Source organism: Callithrix jacchus, chromosome 3 (genome assembly GCF_049354715.1).
Source record: "Callithrix jacchus isolate 240 chromosome 3, calJac240_pri, whole genome shotgun sequence".
In the NCBI taxonomy this organism is placed as follows: Eukaryota; Metazoa; Chordata; class Mammalia; order Primates; family Cebidae; genus Callithrix; species Callithrix jacchus.
The window spans coordinates 192,863,986-192,884,113 of NC_133504.1; the positions used below are offsets into that span (position 1 = coordinate 192,863,986).

Consider the following 20,128-nt stretch of genomic DNA (forward strand, 5'->3'; position numbering starts at 1 on the left):
AAACCCAGAAGGTGGAAGTTGCAGTAAGCTGAGATCATGCCACTGCACTACAGCCTGGTGACAGAGTAAGACCAGGTCTCCAAAAAAAAAAAAAAAAAAAACATATACATGTAACAAACATATACTAAAAAAATTGCCTCTGTTTGAAATCTATAAATGAGTTAATTGTATGCAATGCCCCATGTAAGCACAATGCCAAGAACCATATGGAACAGGAAGGAAAGTTTGTTACATTTACCCATCAACAGCTCTTCCTCCTCCCCAACATAGCATTGTGCCCTTAGGAGTAAACTGTCAACTCCTGGCTTCATCCTTTAAAGAGAAGAAAAATACTGACACACATATCCTTACTTCTGGCTTTTGGGGGTCTTTACAAAAAATGGTTTCTGTCTCCCATAACAGTTCTGAGAGAAGTGGTGGTATACTTTGTAAATGTTTCAGGAACAGAATGCAGTGCTAAATACTGGAAGCAGGTAGAACAAATAACTAGAGACTGTTAAGAAGAAACATGAAAAGCCCTTTTGGCTGGGACTAGTGGCTCAAGCCTGTAATCCCAGCACTTTGGGAGACCGAGGCGGGTGGATCACGAGGTCAAGAGATCGAGACCATCCTGGTCAACATGGTGAAACCCCGTCTCTACTAACTATACAAAAAATTAGCTGGGCATGGTGGCGCGTGCCTGTAATCCCAGCTACTCAGGAGGATGAGGCAGGAGAATTGCTTGAACCCAGGAGGCAAAGGTTGCGGTGAGCCGAGATCACGCCATTGCACTCCAGCCTGGGTAACAAGAGTGAAACTCCACCTGAAAAAAAAAAAAAAAAAAGAAAAACCCTTTTAACTGAAAAACAAACACAAAATTTAAGAGAAGACACATCACTAGAACATGAATGAGGTTCCCATACACTCTATCAAAGACAATTGGTTTTAGACTATGTCAGGAAAAAGCTACATTGTAAAGATTGTGACAAACAACTTTTTGCTAATGTTCAAATAACAAGCAAACATTACAAGGTGAATATGGTCCAACAACTTTAAATTTTTCAGAAAAAAAACGAAGTACAAATTTAAAAAATTTAACGTGAATAAAGCCCAGTGAGCTAAGTGGTAACACAACCAAATATAATTTAAAAAATCAAAATATTAGTGAAAACATGAAAAATATTTTAAAAATCATGGAGGTGAAAGATACAGAAATAATGACTGAGGAATTTTCAAAAGTAAAAAAAGGATGTAAAACATGAAGAAGCTCAACAAACGTCAACTAGGATACGCACAGATTTATAACAAGGCACATATATAAGCAAAGTTTCAAAAGTCAAAGAGAAAAATGGACTCTTAGGAGCAGCAAGGTAAAAGTATTGTGTCATTTATAAGTATGCTCTTGTAAGATAACCAGTGAATCTGTCAAAATCATTTTTCCAGAGAAGAGAAAGTTGTGATATAGTTAATGTGCTGAAGGAAAAATAACTTCTAAATGGGAAGAATAAAACCAGAAAAATTGTGCTGAAAATGAAGAAAAAGTAAAGATAACCAAATGCTGAAAAAGTATATTGGCACACCTGCCTTATAAAAAAAAATGCTGAAGTATCTTCCACTGAAAATAATATGATGTAAGAAAACAAAACATAATCATATGGAAATACGTACCTTTCTGAAAAAGATATGTACATATACAAAGTTCTGTATCATTATCATAATAGTGTAAAAAAACTTTAATTATTCTCTAAAATTTCAAAGACAAAAGCATAAAAATGATTACAAACGGTTCACCATAATCTGGTAATAAAAACAGAACATAAAAAATATGATCAGTGACATCAATAACGACATTTACAGCAAATGCAATAAGGAAAAATTTTCAAATGAAACCAAAGTTACATTTTTACCAGTTTAAAATACATTATTTTGGCCAAGCATAGTGGCTCACACCTGTAATCCAAGCACTTTGGGAGGCTGAGGTGGGTGGATCACAAGGTCAGGAGATCTAGACCATCCTGGCCATAATGGTGAAATCCCATCTCTACTAAAAACACAAAAAGGAGCTGGGCATGGTGGCATGCAACTGTAGTCCCAGCTACACAGAAGGCTGAGGCAGGAAAATCACTTGAACCCAGGAAGCAGAGGTTGCAGTGAGCCGAGATCATACCACTGTACTCCAGCCTGGATGACAGAGTGAGACTACATCTCAAAAAAAAAAAATTATTTTATCTTTCACAAATTTTACAGAATTCCCAAGATACCACAAATAAAGTATCTGTATAGATATGCAAAAGTATAAGAAGTCCTATGAATACAAAAATCTAAAAGACAAATAGGAAGACAGAAAAAGAAAATAAGAAACAAAGATAAAATAATCCAGTAAAACAATAAATTAAACAAGTAAGCTTTTCTATTTCAGCAAATTATTCAAATATTTATGAAGTAAACTTCCCATTCAAAATACATGCACCAAATAAAGGGATTCCAAAAATTGAAGAACAAAATGCAACTTGTTTTTCTACAAGTCACTTGAGGTCTAATGATTAAAGGAGACTGAAAAAGACAACATAAAAGAAGACATTTCATGGAAACAACCAAATAAGAGGCCCAAGTAATATAACACAAAATACATCTTAAGTCAAAAACTCTATTTCATAAGATATACTTTAACTAAAAGCTCAAAAGGGGCAAAGGAGGACATTAAACGATAATAAAAAGGTTCATTTATTGAGAACCCATGACAAATGTGTGTAGACATATTTTAATGTGTGTGTGTGTGTGTGTGTGTGTGTGTAACTTACATTAGGGTTCAAATAATATAAAGCAAATACTGACAGAATTAAAGATGTTAGGGAGCAATATAATTGTAATAGGATATTCAATACTTCAATTTCTGCAATGAATAATGAAACAAGAGAGAATATTCATAAGGGAATAGAAGACTTGAAAGCAGTATAAAACAATTATGCCTAACAGAATTGTAGAGCACACTGCTCAACAACAGAATAGCTCACACAATATTCTCCTTGATAGACTACATGTTAGGGCACAAGAAAAGTCAACACATTTTTTTAAACTGAAATTTTACCAATTACTTTTAATGATCAAACTGGAATGAGAGTAGAAAAAAAAGAAAGAAAAAGAATTCACACATGTACAGAAACTATACAACACACTCTTAAGCATGCTTTTGTTCAATGTTTAAAGTAATGAATGCTATGAAGTCTGAACTGCTGAATGTAATGTACAGATTAACGCAATCCCGGTTAAATTTCTAATTAAATTCTTGCAGGAAAAGAAACAGCAACACCAAAATTATATGGAATTTCAAGAAGCAATGAAGCACTCAAAAATCTTCAGAAAGAGATATGATGTCAAAAATACCACCGCTCCTGATATCAAAACACATACAAAGCTAAAGAATTAAAACAATTTGGTAAGTGTGTGAAGGTGAACACCCAAATTGATCAAACCTGGCAAAAATTTAAACTCTCACACATATGGTCACATGAAGAGTAATTTGGACACTCATAACTGGAGCATTGTTACTGAAAGCAAGTAAATGAAAGCAGTGCAAATTTCTCTCACCAAATAAATGGATACATATAATTTGAAATATTGAAATAATGAAATATTACTGTTTGTAAAAAGCAAAAAATATTCTAACATGTATAATAAAGATCAATCTTAATGATACTGTGCAACATGAAATAAGTCAATCACAAAGAGACATACTGTATGAGTCAACTTATATGGGATATCTAAAGCTGTTTCACTCTAAAATAGAAAACAGAATTGTTTCTGTAAAGGGCCAGAAAACAGAAAAAGTAGGTAGTTGTTTAATGTGCGTAGAGTGTTAGCTCTGCAAAATAAATGTATTCCAGAGATGTAGTGCATAAGAATATCAATATAATACAACTAAGATGAATATTTAAAAATATTTAAGATAGTAAAGTTTATGTGTTTTTGATAACAATTAAAATAACATCTAAAATCTGAGATATAGATATATACGACAGTTTTTGAAATTATCTTCAAATCACAAAAGTCTTTCTCCCATACACAGAAATATAGATTTACAGAGAGGGTAAAATTAGGAGGACTGCAATGACTACTCAAAAGCACCACTGTATACACTCAAACAGAACAAGCATACAACTCATAAACAATACAAAAGCAATATACATACAGAACAAACACAGACTCATATTGGAAATAGACATATCACTGATCCATATTTGACTTGTGTTCCAGTCTTACAGTGTACGTAGCTGAATACTGTCTTACATTAAAATATAAAATTAAACATCTTTGTCTTGTTCCAGATCTCAGATAAAGTTTTCTTCCCTTTCCTATCCAGTATACCGGTCATTAATCTGTCATATATGGCCTTTATTATATTGAGGTCCATACCATCTATACCTAATTTGTTGAATTTCTTAAATCACAAAGGCATGTTCAATTTTACCAAATGTTGCTTCTACATTCACAATAAGAAATAAAGATGTTGGCCAGGCCCAGTGGCTCAAGCCTGTAATCCCAGCACTTTGGGAGGCCGAGGCAGGAGGAACACCTGAGGTCAGGTGTTCAAGAGCAGCCTGGCCAACATGGCAAAACTCTGTCTCTACTAAAAATACAACAATTAGCCAGGTGCAGTGGCACATGCCTGTAATCCCAGCTACTCAGGAGGCTAAGGCAGGAGAATTGCTTAACCCAGGAGGCAGAAGTTGTCGCAAGCCAAGATCACACCACTGCATTCCAGCCTGGGTGACAAAGCAGGACTCCATGTCAAAATAAATAAAAGATGTCTAGCAGCAAACTGAGTTCAAAAGGTGAACATTCTCTACACTGTTAATTACAAAACACTGATAAGGCCAGGCGCAGTGGCTCACACCTGCAATCCTAGCACTTTGGGAGGCTGAGGTGGTCAGATCACAAGGTCAGGCGATCAAGACCAGCCTGACCAAAACGGTGAAACTCCATCTCTACTAAAAATACAAAAATTAGCCAGGTGAGGGGGCATGCATCTGTAATCCCAGCTACTCAGGAGGCCGAGGCATGAGAATTGCTTGAACCTGGGTGTTGGAGACTGCAGTGGGTCGAGATTGCACCACTGCACTCCAGGCTGGGCAGCCAGAGCAACAGAGCAAGACTCTGTCTCAATAAAAAAAGAAATAAAATTTGAGAAAAAACTGAAAAAGACATAAAAATTGAAAGATATCTTTCCTCATGAATTGAAAAAAATATTATGAGTGGTCATACTACCCAAGGCGATCTATAGATTCAATGCCATCTCTATCAAAATACCAATGACTTTTTTCGCAGAAATAGAACAAGCTTAAAATTTATAACAAACAACCAAAGACCCCCGAATAGCAAAAGTAATCCTGAGCAAAAAGAACTAAGCTGGAAGCATCACACTACCTGACTCCAAAATATATTATGAAGCTATATAAAATAAGCAAAACAACAGGATACTGTCATAAAAACAGATCAATCGCACATAAAGATTTAAATGTGAAACCAAAGCCTATAAAGCTATTTGGGTAAATATAGAGGAATGCTTTACACATATTACAGGGAAAAAAATTTTTAAGTAAGACCTCAAAAGCACAGGCAAGAGGCATAACGATGCAAATAGGATTACAACAAACCAAAACTGTTTTGCACAGTAAAGACAACAGAGTGAAGAGATAATCTACAGAATGAAAGAAGATATTCACAAAATCTATACATAACAAAAGATAAACATGTACAATATATAACAAACTTAACAATAAAAAAAAAAAATTAAAAATAGAGCAGAGACCTTAAGAGGTATTTTTTAAAAGAAATACAGGGCCGGGCGTGGTGGCTCATGCCTGTAATCCCAGCACTTTGGGAGGCCGAGGCGGGTGGATCACGAGGTCAAGAGATCGAGACCATCCTGGTCAACATGCTGAAACCCCGTCTCTACTAAAAATACAAAAATTAGCTGGGCATGATGGCGCGTGCCTGTAGTCCCAGCTACTCAGGAGGCGGAGGTTGCGGTGAGCCGAGATCGCGCCATTGCACTCCAGCCTGGGTAACAAGAGCGAAACTCCGTCTCAAAAAAAAAAAAAAAAAACAAAAAAAACAAATACAAATGGCCAAAAAGTACATGTAAAGATGCTCAACATCACTAATTATCAGAGAAATGCAAATCAAAACCACCATAAGATACCACTTCACTACAATTAAAATGACTGTAATTAGAAAGATAAATAAAATTTAGTGAGACTGTACAGAAACAAAAACACGTACTAAAGAATATATAGTAAATATATACAACAAAATACTATTTAGCTACAAAAGGGAATACAATTTTTATACCTGCCACAACATGGATGAACCTGGAGGATATTATACATGAAGTGAAATAAAATGGATACACTGAGACAAATACCACATGATCTTACACATATGTCAAATCTAATATAAACATTTATGATGAAGGTTTCATATGACTGGTGTCAGCAATCACTTCTCCGATACAACGTCAAAGGCTCAGGAAATAAGAATGTGGAAACACAAATGGTACTACATCACTGTATCCAAAATACCCCAAGAATATTAAAAACAAAACTTTATTAAAATAGATATTTATACATGCATGTTCATTCATTATTATTTACAAAAGGCAATTCCTGGAAACAACACAAATGTCCCTTTAGAGAACAGTATCAGATTTTTGAGATGTGACAAACACATACAATGAAATATTATTTCATTTTAAAACAAAGATATTCTGACACATCTTACAAAACAAAGCCTGAGATTGTTAAAAAATAAGATAGTAAAAAAGAAACGGATATTATATAAGTACAGTGATAAGAATATAAAAATCAGTCAAAAGTATAGAAACAGTAAGTAAAATGGTGTTCTCCAAGAGCTGAAAAGGGCAAAAGAGGAGTTTATTGTTTATTATTACATTTTACTTTTCTAAGATAAAGTTAATCTAAAGATCTATTGCAAAATAATGTAAATGTACTTAACTCCACTAGACTGTATAATTGAAAATGTTCAAGATGGCAATTTTATGTTTTTCATCGCAATTAAATATTTACATTTACCTAAAAAGGTTACATTTTTCAAAAATCACCTTCAAATAACAAGTGTTTCTCTCACAGAATAACATATAATCAAACAATAAACAGATGGTAATGTTATACAGTTTCTTTGACTACTCACTTACACAAGAAAACACGGATGACTACCAAAGAAAATAAGTTATAAACAAAATAGGGATAGTATTTGTATAGGCAAATACCACATAAATAACTTTTATAGGCAAAGGAAATGTCATATATATATATTCATTTAAATTTGTTCCAATAATTTTTATTTGAATACATACATGCTCATAAAATGTACAGAGTTGAAAATTACAATATGAGGATTAAAAACACACGAAAGTAAATGATCGAGGAGAGCCTACATGAAAAGAGTCCCCAGTAAAATACAGCTGAAAACAAGAATAAAAAATTCTGACCTATAAGATATTGAATAATAGATGTATCATAAAAACAATCCTTTAAATAACTACGGTTTTCAACTGTGACTTATGAAGAGCCTGCATTTTGAATCTCTGATATGTAATATACGGCAGTAAAAGCAAATCCATCTCAATAATAAAATGAGAATCAAGCATTTCAGTATGTTTACTTATTACACAATGTGTAAATCTGAGTATTTTATTTCAGAAATTCTGCATAAGTAATCAGATACATCTGACATAGAACATATGGGAAAGTGAAACATACAAGGGGTGTGACATAGCAAGATAGCTGAATAGGAGGTCCTCTACCCACATCTTTTACAGTGACAAAAACGCACCAGTTAAGCCCTGATAGAAGTACTTTGGAATCCACGTGTAAGATTGTGAACCAAAGACTGAGGAGGGTTGTATTGAAAAGGCATGCCCTTTCTTGAGTGGCGTGCTTGCCCATCATGGTCTCAGCTACAGAATAAAGTATGATTACTTTTCATTGTAGCTATAGACCATTCGGTTTTGTTTCTGCCACTAGCATCATCTGCCAAGACACCTTGGAGAATTCATAATGTCCTACGTCTCAGGTGAAAGGCCTTTAGATGTTGGTTCTGTCTGTGATCTCTGAACTAGCCCAAAATCCACCTCTCGCACATATCAGTCATGATGTGGAAGAAATCCTACACCTATAAGAACCCACAAACAGAAATATCCATCTATGCCCCTGAATGTAGGTTTGCCAATATTTGGCAGCAGATCTTGACAAGGCACTATAACTTGGCTCCAAGTCCATCAACCAAAATCCAGGAGCAGTTTTTCCTAACCTGGGATCTGCCAAAAACCACATCTATATGTGCCCCTGTAGGCATGCTGGCTGACTTTATTCTTGCTGTAAATCTTGAGGCAGTCCTATAACCCAGTTCCAGTCCCTGTCAGGTAGAGTCTGGAAGCAGTCCTGCCCACTGAGGAATGTGGAGGGAAAAATGCCATAAACCCAGAAACAGACCTGAAGACTTTGGTCTCAGCTGTGTGTCCTAAAACAGCCCTATATGAATCAGTTCTACACCCTCTCAGCTGTGATCAAGGGTCAGTACTGCTCATCTAGGAACCTGTCCAATGACTAGGTTAGAACATTTCCTAACATCCAGCAAGAGCCAAACAGCAGGAGCCACACGTACTCATATTAATTGTATCAGCATCTCCAACTGCAGATATTAACTGGGTTTTTTATTTTTTCTCGGTGCCAATCTTATTGATCAAGATCTTGGAGAAAGTTCAGTCTCCTCAGAAAAATAGAATCCACAACTATGTGATGCCTTTGTAACAGGTCTGCCAAGCATGAACTTCGCTGCAGATCCAGTAGCAGTTATGTGATCTGGATCCAATGCACTTGTCTGAAATATTAGTGGAAATCTCATCAGCCCAGAAATCCAATAGGAGATTTACTTCCCCATACTAGTCTATGATGACTGAAAGAGGTATTTACTCCTTCAGATACAAGAACAGCAGAACAAGGCTTCACAGATGAAGAATCAGGCAAACATAACACCACCAAAGGAAAGTTAAAATGCTCCAGGAACCACTAGCAATAAAGCACGGATCTAAAAAATGGCTAAGAATTCAAAATAATTCTCTTAAAATATGTCCAATAAAATGCAAAAGTACACAGATAACTATTTTTTTTTTTTTTGCAAAAATTCATGGACAAAATCAGTTAAAGAAAGAGAAACCATTAAAAAAGTACTAAATGCATATGCTGGAGCTGAAGTACATGACAGAACTAAAAATTTAATAGAAAGTTTTAACAGGAGACTCAGTTATACAGAAAAAAAAGCAAACTTTAAGTAATTTGAGAGTTGCTCATTAAAACTTTTAAAAAGAATGAAAGAGTGACTAAAGCATTTGAGCCCCATACTTCATAATTATCTGTAAAAATGTACATATCTTAGGAGGTTCAGGAGACACAGGGAAAAAAAATCTAAATTGTTTAAAGTTATAATGTCTTAAATTTTCCCAATCTTGGAAGGGAAATAGATGTTCAGTTTTATGAAGCTCAAAATCTCTATAGCAAAAACTTGGTAAAAATTGCTCAGGACACCTTATAATTAAACTACCAAAATTCAAAGACAGAGAGATTCTTAAAAGAAGCAAGAGAAAAGAGATTCTCATACAAGGGAACTCCTGTAAGGTTATCAGCAGATTGCTCAGCAGAAACTATGCAAGCAAGAGAGGAATCAGACCACATATTTAAAGTGCAAATAAAGAGAGAAAAAGAAAAACCTTTGGAAACTAAGAAAGCTGAGCACAGTGGCTCACACCTGTAATCCTAGCACTTTGAGAGGCTGAGGCAGGTGGATTACCTAAGGTCAGGAGTTCGCAACCAAGCTGGTCAACATGGTGAAAGCCTGTCTCTACTAAAAGAAAAAGTCCAAAAAAAATTAGCCGGGCACGGTGGTACATGTCTGTAATCCCAGCTACTTGGGAGGCTGAGGCAAGAGAACTGCTTGAACCTGGCAGGCAGAGGTTGCAGTGAACCAAGACTACACATTGCACTCCAGCCTGGGCAAAAAGAGTGAAATTCCACCTCCAAAAAAAAAAAGAAGAAAAAAAGAAAAACTAAGAAGACTATACCTGACAAAGTTGTCCTTGACAAATAAAGTATCAAGATATTTTAAGATTTAAAAAGGTGAGGAAATTTATAATCACTAGACCTGTCTTACAAAAACAGCCAATGAGAAAATTTTCACATTGAAATAATGAAATCCTAACTTACAACAAGGAAACATAAAGTATAAATATTACCGGAAAACATATACACATAGTTAAATTTAAAAGGCTATAAAACTGCAATTATGGTGCATAAATCACCTTTAACTCTGGTATAAAAGCCACAAGAAAAAGTATTAAAAATATAGACAGCTTCAATAATTTGTTAAAAGGAATATAATATAAAAAGATACAACAGGAATATAATATAAAAAGATATAAACGGTGACATAAATAATGTGCTGAAGGAAGTAAAAGTGTTTAATTTTTCTATACATAGAAATTAACTTTTGCTTGAGGCCGCTTCAAAACCAGTCTGGTCAATATAGGATGACCCTGCCACTAGATAAATACATAAATAAAATAAAGATCTCAGAAAGCTATTTAGTGTTTTAAAAAAAGAAATGACTGGACCCGATGGCTAATGCCTGTAATCCTAGCACACTGGGAGGCCAAGTCAAGTGCATGAGGCCAAGAGTGCAAGACCAGCGTGAGGAACATGGCAAAACCGTGTCTTTCCAAAAAGTACTGACAAAATTAGCTGAACATGGTGGCATGTGCTTGTAGTTCCAGCCACTCAAGAAGCTGAGATGGGAGGACTGCGTGAGCCCATGCAGGCCAAGGCTGCACTGAACTGTGAATGCACCCCTGCACTATAGCCTGAGTAACAGAGCAAGTCCCTAGCTGTACAAAACAAAAGGTTAAATTGAAGCTAGAATTTAAAAATTATGCAATGTTTCATGTAAGTCTCTTGGAAATTACAAAAACAAAACCAAAAACTAGTAGATACACATACAAAAAAGAAAAAGAGAAAAAGTAAGCAAGAACAACGAAACAAAAATTCAAGAAAACACAAAAGACAGTATGAAGGAATTAAAAAACAGAAACTACTAAATGGTCAGAAAATGAACAAAATGGCAGTAATAAGTTCTTATCAATCAGTAATTCCTTTAAATATAAAAACATTTAGTTATCCAATAAAAACACATTGCTGTGGTTTCAGTGTCCCCTCAAAATCTGTGTTAAAATTCAACTGTCATTGTGATAAAATTAAGAAGTGAGGCCTTTAAGAAGTTATTAGGTCACGAGGGCTCTACTTTCAGGAAAGGGTTAGTATTATTATCCTGTTTCTTTTGAGATGGAGTCTTGCTCTGTCAGACAGGCTAGAGTGCAGTGGTGCAATCCAAATGATTCTCCTGCTTCAGTCTCCAGAGTAGCTGTGAACAGATCCCTACCACCGTGACCAGTTAATTTGTGCATTTTTAGTAGAGATGGGGTTTCACCATCTTGGCCAGGCTGGTCTTGAACTCCTGACCTTGTGATCCACCTTCCTCAGCCTCCCAAAGTGCTGGGATATAAGGCATGAGCCACCATGCCTGGCCTAGTATTATCATTCATCCTGAGAGTGGGTCTACCATAAAAATGAGCTCTGGTGTACACCTTCTGTCATTCTCAAGGCTTTGGTCATGTTGCGATGTGGAAATATGATTCTCTTCAGATAGAAATAGCATATCCTTAAACTCAGTATCCAGGATTGTGAACTAAGAAAACTTCTATTCTTCATAAATTATCAACTCTCGAATATTGTTTTTGAAGCAAAAAATAAACTAAAAAATTCACAGAATAGCTGAATAGATTTAAAAAATCAACAATATGCTGTGCACAAGAGACTTACCGTAGATTTAAGGAAATACATAGTTAATGATTAAAGGATGAAAAAGAATATTCCATGCCAATGGAGTATAGGAGTGCCTATATTTGTATCAGACTAAATAGACTTCTAGAAAAATATCAGTCATAGCTGGGCAGAGTGGCTGAAGCCTGTAATCCCAACACTTTGGGAGGCTGAGGCAGGAGAATAACCTGAGATCAGGAGTTCAAGACCAGCCTGGCCAACATGGTGAAATCTCGTCTCTACTAAAACCACAAAAATTAGAAAGATGTGGTGGTGGGTGCCTGTAATCCCAGCTACCTGGGAGGCTGAGACAGGAGAACTGCTTGAACCCAGGAGGCAGAGGTTGTAGTGAGCCAAGATCATGCCACTGCACTCCAGCCTAGATAACAGAGCAAGACTCTGCCAAAAAAAAAAAAAAAAAAAAAAGAAGAGAAAAAAATCTGTCATAAAAAATAAATTCAATATTTAGAGATAAGAGGCTAATTTGTCAAAATAATGTAACAATTAAAAATATGTATGTACAGAATGTTGGAGGACATAAATATGTAACATATATTTTAAAAACTGGAGAAAGAAACAAGTATGATAGTAACAGGAAACTTTATTGCCCTACTTAATAGAATACCTCATTCAGACAGACAGTAAGAAAACAAGGCACTTACATAGCACTATAAAACAACTGTACCTAAAAGATATACATAGAACATTTCATCCAACAGAATAATTTATATTCTTCTCAAAAACACAGGGAACATTCTCCAGACTCGTGATAAATTTGGCCGACAACAAAAATAAAGAAGTCTTTTCATTTTTAAACAGACTAAAATCATATCAAGTTTTTAAATTACAATGTTATAAAACTAGAGATCAATATCAGAAGAAAAATTTAAAACTTACAACTAAGTGGATATTAAATAACATATTTCTGAACAACCAATGGCTCAAAGAAGGAAAAAAGAAAGGAAATCAAAACGTACCCTGAGAAAAATAAAAATAGAACCATAACAGATAAAAACTGGAATGTAACAAAAGCAGTTCTAAGACAGAATTGTTTTTGCAAGACAGAGTCTTGCTCTGCTGCCCAGGCTGGAGTACAGTGGTGTCATCTCGGCTCACTGCAGCTTCTGCCTCCCAGGTTCAAGTGATTCTCCTACCTCAGCCTCCTGAGGAGCTGGGACTCAGGTGTATGCCACCACAACTGGCTAATTTTTTATATATTTTTTGTTTGTTTTTTGAGACGGAGTTTCGCTCTTGTTACCCAGGCTGGAGTGCAATGGCGCGATCTCTGCTCACTGCAACCTCCACCTCCTGGGTTCAGGCAATTCTCCTGCCTCAGCCTCCTGAGTAGCTGGGATTACAGGCACGCACCACTGTGCCCAGCTAATTTTTTTGTATTTTTAGTAGAGACGGGGTTTCACCATGTTGACCAGGATGGTCTCGATCTCTTGACCTTGTGATCCACCTGCCTCAGCCTCCCAAAGTGCTGGGATTACAGGCTTGAGCCACCGCGCCCAGCAATTTTTCGTATTTTTAGTAGAGATGGGGTTTCACCATGATGGCCAGGATGATCTTGATCACCTGACCTTGTGACCCACCCACCTTAGCCTCCCAAATCGCCCAGCCCCTTAAGGCAGAATATTATAGTAATATATATATTTTTAGAAACTGATGTTTATTTTCCATCCTTATTTCCATGATTAATATATTTTATATTTTAAAAAGATCTCAAATAAACTAACTTTAATCCTCAAAAAACTTAAAAAAAATAACTAAATAATCCCAACATTAGCATAAAAAAATAAAAATTAGACAAGAAACAAATTAGCGACTTAAAAGATAACAAAAAACATAAAAGGTAGAGAAAGAATTTATATATAAAAATTTTCTAAATCAAAGATTTTAAGAAAAGGGAGGAGAATAAACACCCTTCATTTTCCAATCTGAGGATTAAGTCTCTTAATTCTATTTTGCATGTATATTTACAATAACCTCACTCAAAAACTTTGCCTTGAAATCATGGACATCTGATTCCAGCAGGGACTGGATTTAGGCACCTGCAGGGTGACGTTGGGCATACTGTGTTCACAAGAAAGAGGGTCTGTGTGGGGGGGAAATGCAGATTTAAAAAGGTGCTATCAAGAACCCATGGGTGCAGGTCAGTGCACAGTTGGTAAAACAACTGGTTAGCATTCTAGATATTGGCCCAGGCAGGACACCTCTGACTTGTAAATGTGTGCATGCAGGGAGACAGGTGATCCAGAAGCCGATTCTACTGGAGAAAACAGGTTACTGGTGCAAGCTCAAGATCTGGCAGGTAGAAAGAGCCCATGAGTCTTCTGGACACTTACGTAGCCTATTCGTGGAAAACTCCAGAAGCAGAGGTGTTCTCGGCACAATTCCTGAGTGAAGCTTTGTCATGAGACAAGTGTGGCCACAGCATCGCCTAGCATGCATGTGTGTGAATGTGCAGAAATCACATTGTAGCAGAAGGGTGGAAGGAAGAGTCTGTCCTCAGAACTCCTTCCCTTTAAGTCCTCAGTCCCCTATGGAGGAGATCTAGAATCACAGGACACCTAACAGTGTGACAACTTGTGTGCAAAAAAAAATTAACTCTCAGCTGGGCACCATGGCTCACACCTGCAATCCCAGAACTCTGGGAGGCCGAGTTGGGTGAATCACCTAAAGTCAAGAGTTGAGACCAGTGTGGCCAACATGGTAAAAACCCTGTCTCTACTAAGAATACAAAAAATTAGTGGGGTTTTGATGCATTCCTGTAGTCCCAGCTACTCAGGAGGCTGAGACAGGAATTAATCGCTTGAACTCAGGAGGCAGAGGTTTCAGTGAGCTGAAATCACACCACTGCACTCCAGCCTAGATGACAGAGGAGACACTGTCTCCAAGAATAAAAAGGAAAAATAAACTCTCCATTCTTCAGCAGACCCACCATCTCCCTCCAACCATCTGCTGTGACTTTTTTTTTTTTTTGAGACAGAGTCTCACTCAGGCTGTAGTATAGTGGCATGATCTCAGGTCACAGCAGCCTTGACCTCCTAGGGTTCAAGCAGTCCTCCAGACTCAGTCCCCCAAGTAGCTGGGAATACGGTGTGTGCCACCATGCCCAGCTAATTTTTTGTATTTTTGGTAAAGGTGGCATTTCACCATGTTGCCGATGCTGGTTCTGAATTCCTGAGCTCAAGCCATCTGCCCTCCTTGGCCTTCCAAAGTGCTAGGATTACAGGCATGAGGCACACCCAGCCTGATCTCTTTATTCCAACACCAAATATACAGAGTTTGCTCAGCACCAACCAATCCTCCAATACAACTGGGTGTCCAACAACTCAATTGTGACAACACCCAGGGTCAGCATAGACCCCATTGGCTCAGGGCTCAGCCCCACAACACTGCTTCCACTGCACATGCCAGTCACAAGCCCCAGGGGTCCAACTATACATCTGAGCAACTGACTATAAATAATGGGCTTCCATAACTCCTTCCCTGAAGTTTAATAATTTGATAAAAAATACTCACAGAACTTAGTAGAAACACTTTATGTATATTTACCAGGTTATTATAGTGAATACAACTCAGTAAAAGTCAAAGGGGAAAAATGTGTAGGACAAAGGAAAGTGGGAGAAAAGATGAGGTGGGTAGTGAATCTTGGTAAATAGCTATGACTAAGGTCTCTCCAATCCTTTGTGTTCTGGAAGAAAAGCTTATTGCAAAGAAATACCCTTTTCATTATGACTTTGATGATGATCCCTCTTTAAATATCACAGATTCGCAGGCTCTACATTCTCATTTTCCCTCATAAACAAATAATGTTGTCTTTAGTGTTCAGAACAGAATACGCGTTAACCAAACTTTGCTTACGTTTCTCTCCTTCCCCCAGGCCCTGGACTCTGCTCCACCCTCAGTCTGAGCCAGCATACAACCCCTTTTTATGACTCTCCCAAGAGCAGGCTGATTTCAGGGTGAAACATTCTCTAATCTTGAATCTAATTTTACCACTCTCCATTCTGCCCTTTCCTTCCCACCTTCTTTCTAATCTTGTTTGCTCCTCTATACAAAAAATAGCCCTTTCATTTTGGAGATGCTTGCAGGTCTTATGCTTGATGCTTTCCCCACTGCAATATTCCTTAGAATAAACTCACTTTTAAATTGACAGAATCTAGAAACAGCCCCATGACAGTAACAATTACAGCCTCTCAGAGGATATCACAATTTCTTCTCATCCCAACCCTCACTGCATCTGCCTGTGGATATCCAGCTTTCCAAGGGTCTGTAGCTTCTCAGTACAAAGTCTCCTTCCCTATCTAATTTGAGCAGGCAGAAACACCTGAAGCAAAGGTTCACCTGCAAAACATTATTGGGCTATTAATGACCTGCTTTGGCAGGGTTAAGACTGACCTTACACTGCAGTCAATGGGCTTAGGTCTCTGATTCTCAGTCAAGGTTATTCACTTCGTTTTATATAAAAAGAACTCAGTGGTTGAAGAATCCAGCAAAATTATCCAAACTCAGTGCTTATATTTATAGGAGGAAAGAAAATTTTAAGGCACTTACAATTTATACTTCACCAAGTATATTGAAGTATAAACGTTTCTCCAAAGATGAAATACACAGGAAGCCACAGACAGAAACATCCATCTATGCCCCTGGATGTAGGTTTGCCAATATTTATTTGATGGTGGATCTTGACATAGCCACCAATTATTGAGAAAATTTCTAATCTTTAGAAAAATGTAAAGCAAAACCACAATGAGGTATTATTGTGCATTAATTAAGATGGCCAATATTAAACAAACAAAAAATAACAAATATTGTCAAGAATGTAAAGGAAATGGCCAGGTGCAGTGGCTCATGCCTGTAATCCCAGCTCTTCGGGAGACAGAGGCAGAGGACAGCTTGAGCCCAGGCATTCGAAACCTGCCTGGGCAATATAGCGAGACCCCATTCTCCACAAAAAGGAAAAAAAAAGGAATGTAAATGAATTGAAACCCTTATGCACTGTTGGTGGAAAAAAAAGTGATGCAGCCACATGAAAAATGTATGCAAGTTCCTCCAAAAATAAAAAATTAATATATATGACCCAATAATTCCGCTTCTGAGCATCTATTCAAAGTATGCAAAGTATGTATACCTGAAAGAAATACTCATACACCCATGTTTATTGCAGCAATATTCACTGTATTATTCTCACATTGCTATAAATAAGTACCTGAGACTGGATTATTTATTTTAAAAAGAGCTTTAATTGGCTCATGGTTTTGCAGGCTATACAGGAAGCACAGCAGCTTCTGCTTCTGAGGACGCCTCAAAAAGCTTCCAATCATGGCACAAAGCAAAGGGAGAGTGAGTCATCTCACATAGCGGGAGCAGGAGCAAGACAGAGTGACAGGGAAGGTGCCACATGCTTTTAAAAAATAAGATCTCAGGAGAAGTCACTCACTATGGCAAAGATAGTACCAAAGGGGCTGCTGCTAAACTATTCACGAGAAGCCAACCCTATGATCCAACCCCTTCCCACCAGGCCTCACCTCTAACATTAGGGATTGCAATTTGACATGAGATTTGAATGGGGACATAGATCCAAACCATATCATTTACAAAATTGAAAAACTAAAAAAATTCAAACATCCTTCTTTTAAAATCATTCATTCATTGATGTGGCTTATACATGCAATGAAATATTCTTTAGCTTCACATGAAAATATCTTGTCAGATGCTACAATAAGGATAAATCTTAACGTGATTATCTTAAGTGAAATAAGACACTAACAAAGTGACAGTGCATGATTCCACTTTTATACAATATTTTAAGTAGTAAGCATATAGAAAACAGAAGTAGAAAGGTGCTTGCCTATGGTTAGCATTGTGAAACCTCAGTGAAGCCAGAGATCAACAAGGGTTATTTGAAATAAGAAGGCCCTCACTCAGCTGGCCAACTCAAGAGCCCACAGACATGGCTACAGACAAGGAAATGGTGCATGAGGCTTGGTCTTAATAAAAATCCTGAAGCAGTTCTGCAACCTTTTCCAAATTCCTGTCTCAGCTATAGTATACAAGTGGTCCTTCCCATCAAGAAACCTGCAGGGAGATACGTTCAGCCATGGCCCTGGAGGCAGGCCTGCAGATCTTGGCCTCAACTGTGGTCCCTGAAGCAGCCCTGTGACTCAGTTCTAGCCCTCACAGCCACAGTCAATGGCCAGTTGTATACACTCAGGGAGACCTGTGAAAACTGTTCCCCAGTAGTCAACAGAAGCCAAACCCATTCATATACCTGGTATCTGGCCCATCATATGCAGACAAACTTCAAAACCCTAGCCTACTGCCTGCCATATAGATTAATATCCTCAAGGAAATTTAATCTTTCCAGGGCCCAAAAAGAATCCATGACTGTCCAAATCTCTGGTAATAGAACCATCAAAAGGCAGACCCCACAGCAGACCCAACAGCACCCTTGTGACCCAACTACAACCCTTCGCTGTAACCCCAGAGGTAATATCATCAGCCTGGGGACTCAACAAAAGGAGATCTTTACTTGCCAAAAATAGTTTACAGAAACGATGAGTTGTCAAATGCACAAACACAGGGCTGCTTCAAAGACCATAGCCGAGGCCAAGATCTGCAGGCCCGCCCCAGGGCCACAGCTTCTATCTTAACATATTACTGGAAAGTTGTATCAGAGTAATTAGACAATGAAAAGGAGAATAAAGCTCTCCACCTTGGAAATGAAAAAAAATGTTACTGTTTGTGAATAATATAATCGTGCATATATATAAAACCTTAGAGTAAAACCAGAAAAATTGATTGAACCAATAAATGTATTCATTAAAGTATCAGGATACATAATCAAAATATAGATGGTTGTTGGGATTTTTTTGAGACAGGGTCTCACTCTATTGCCCAGGCTTATCTCAAACTCTTGTACTCAAGTGATATAACTGTCTTGGCCTCTTAAAGTGCTGGGATCACAGAAATGAGCCACTGCACCTGGCACCACATACAAATATTTCTTGCATTTCTACAGAGTAAAAACAAACTTTCCAAAAAAAGAAACTGTTTCCATTTGCAATAGTATAAAAATAAGAAAGTTAATAAATAATAAAATAAATTTAACAGATGACATAAAAAATATATAGTATTATACACTAAATACATAAGATATTAATGACAGAAATTGAAATAGACACAAATAAATGGAAACATGTTCCATTAGGATAACTAATATTGTCAAAGAATATTATCCAAAGTGATCTACAAATTCAATGTGATCCCTATCAAAATTTTATTGGCATTTTCCACAATAGAAAACACAATTGTAAAATTTAAGTAACCTTAAACGACTTTAAATAACCTGGGCAATCTTGAGAAAGAACAAAGCTGGGGAGCATTGTACTTTCTTTCTTTCTTTTTATGAGATGGAGTTGGGCTCTGTTGCCAAGGCTGGAGTGCAGTGGCACAATCCAGGTTCACTGCAACCTTTGCCTCTTGGGTTCAAGAGACTGTCCTGTCTCAGATTTCAGAGTAGCTGGGATTACAAATGCCCACTACCACGCCTGGCTAATTTTTGCATATTTTTAGTAGAGACAGGGTTTTACCATATTGGCCAGGCTAGTCTTGAACTCCTGATCTCAAGTGATCTACCCACCTCGGCCTCCCAAAATGCTGGTATTACAGGCATGAGCCGTCTTGCCTAGCAGGCATCATGCTTTCAAATTCCAAACTTTCAAAACAAAAGATTTAAATATAAGACATAAAATCTTAAAACTCCTGAAGAAAACATATGGAAAATCCTTGGTCATATTGGTCTCAGCAATTAATAACGTTTTTGAAGTAACATCAACAGCACAGCAACAAAATAAAATATAAACAAGCAAGACTGCATCAAAGTAAACAGCTTCTATGAAGAAAAAAACAAACACAAAAAAATCACCCAAATTTTGCTCCCCTTCCCCCATCCCTCCTCCTCTTAAAGAAAATAAAAATAAAAAGGCAAAAAAATTTAAAACCCTACAAAATAGAAAAGTATTTGCAAGCCATATCTCTGATAAGTTAATATCCAAAATGCGTAAGAAATTTCTGCAATTCGGTGGACAGAGGAGGAGAAGGTGGAGCTGTAGGACCAACTCAGGATTGCAGCTCCCAGTGAAAGCGCAGAGGGTGAGTGGATGCTGCATTTCCAGACGGATCTTTATTGC

General features: G+C 37.2%; 2 protein-coding genes across 8 annotated transcripts in view; one reads left to right on the plus strand and one right to left on the minus strand.

Annotated features, from left to right (window-relative positions):
- Positions 1-3,697, plus strand: part of LOC103792162 (zinc finger protein 141-like) — a 117,928-nt gene extending 114,231 nt beyond the window's left edge. The window contains exon 5 of the transcript XR_013533259.1: positions 3,272-3,697. The gene's annotated coding sequence lies outside the window, so the exon portion shown is untranslated. The remainder of the gene's footprint in view (positions 1-3,271) is intronic.
- LOC108587714 (uncharacterized) overlaps positions 1-20,128 on the minus strand; it is a 49,919-nt gene that overhangs the window by 12,489 nt on the left and 17,302 nt on the right. For 2 of the 7 annotated variants that reach the window (XM_035294423.3, XM_078367769.1), the window contains one exon: positions 239-312. The exons of the other annotated variants lie outside the window; for them this stretch is intronic. In XM_035294423.3, coding sequence (XP_035150314.1) covers positions 239-311 — 73 coding nt within the window. In that variant the 5' untranslated portion in view covers position 312. The remainder of the gene's footprint in view (positions 1-238; positions 313-20,128) is intronic. 7 annotated transcript variants of the gene reach the window in all.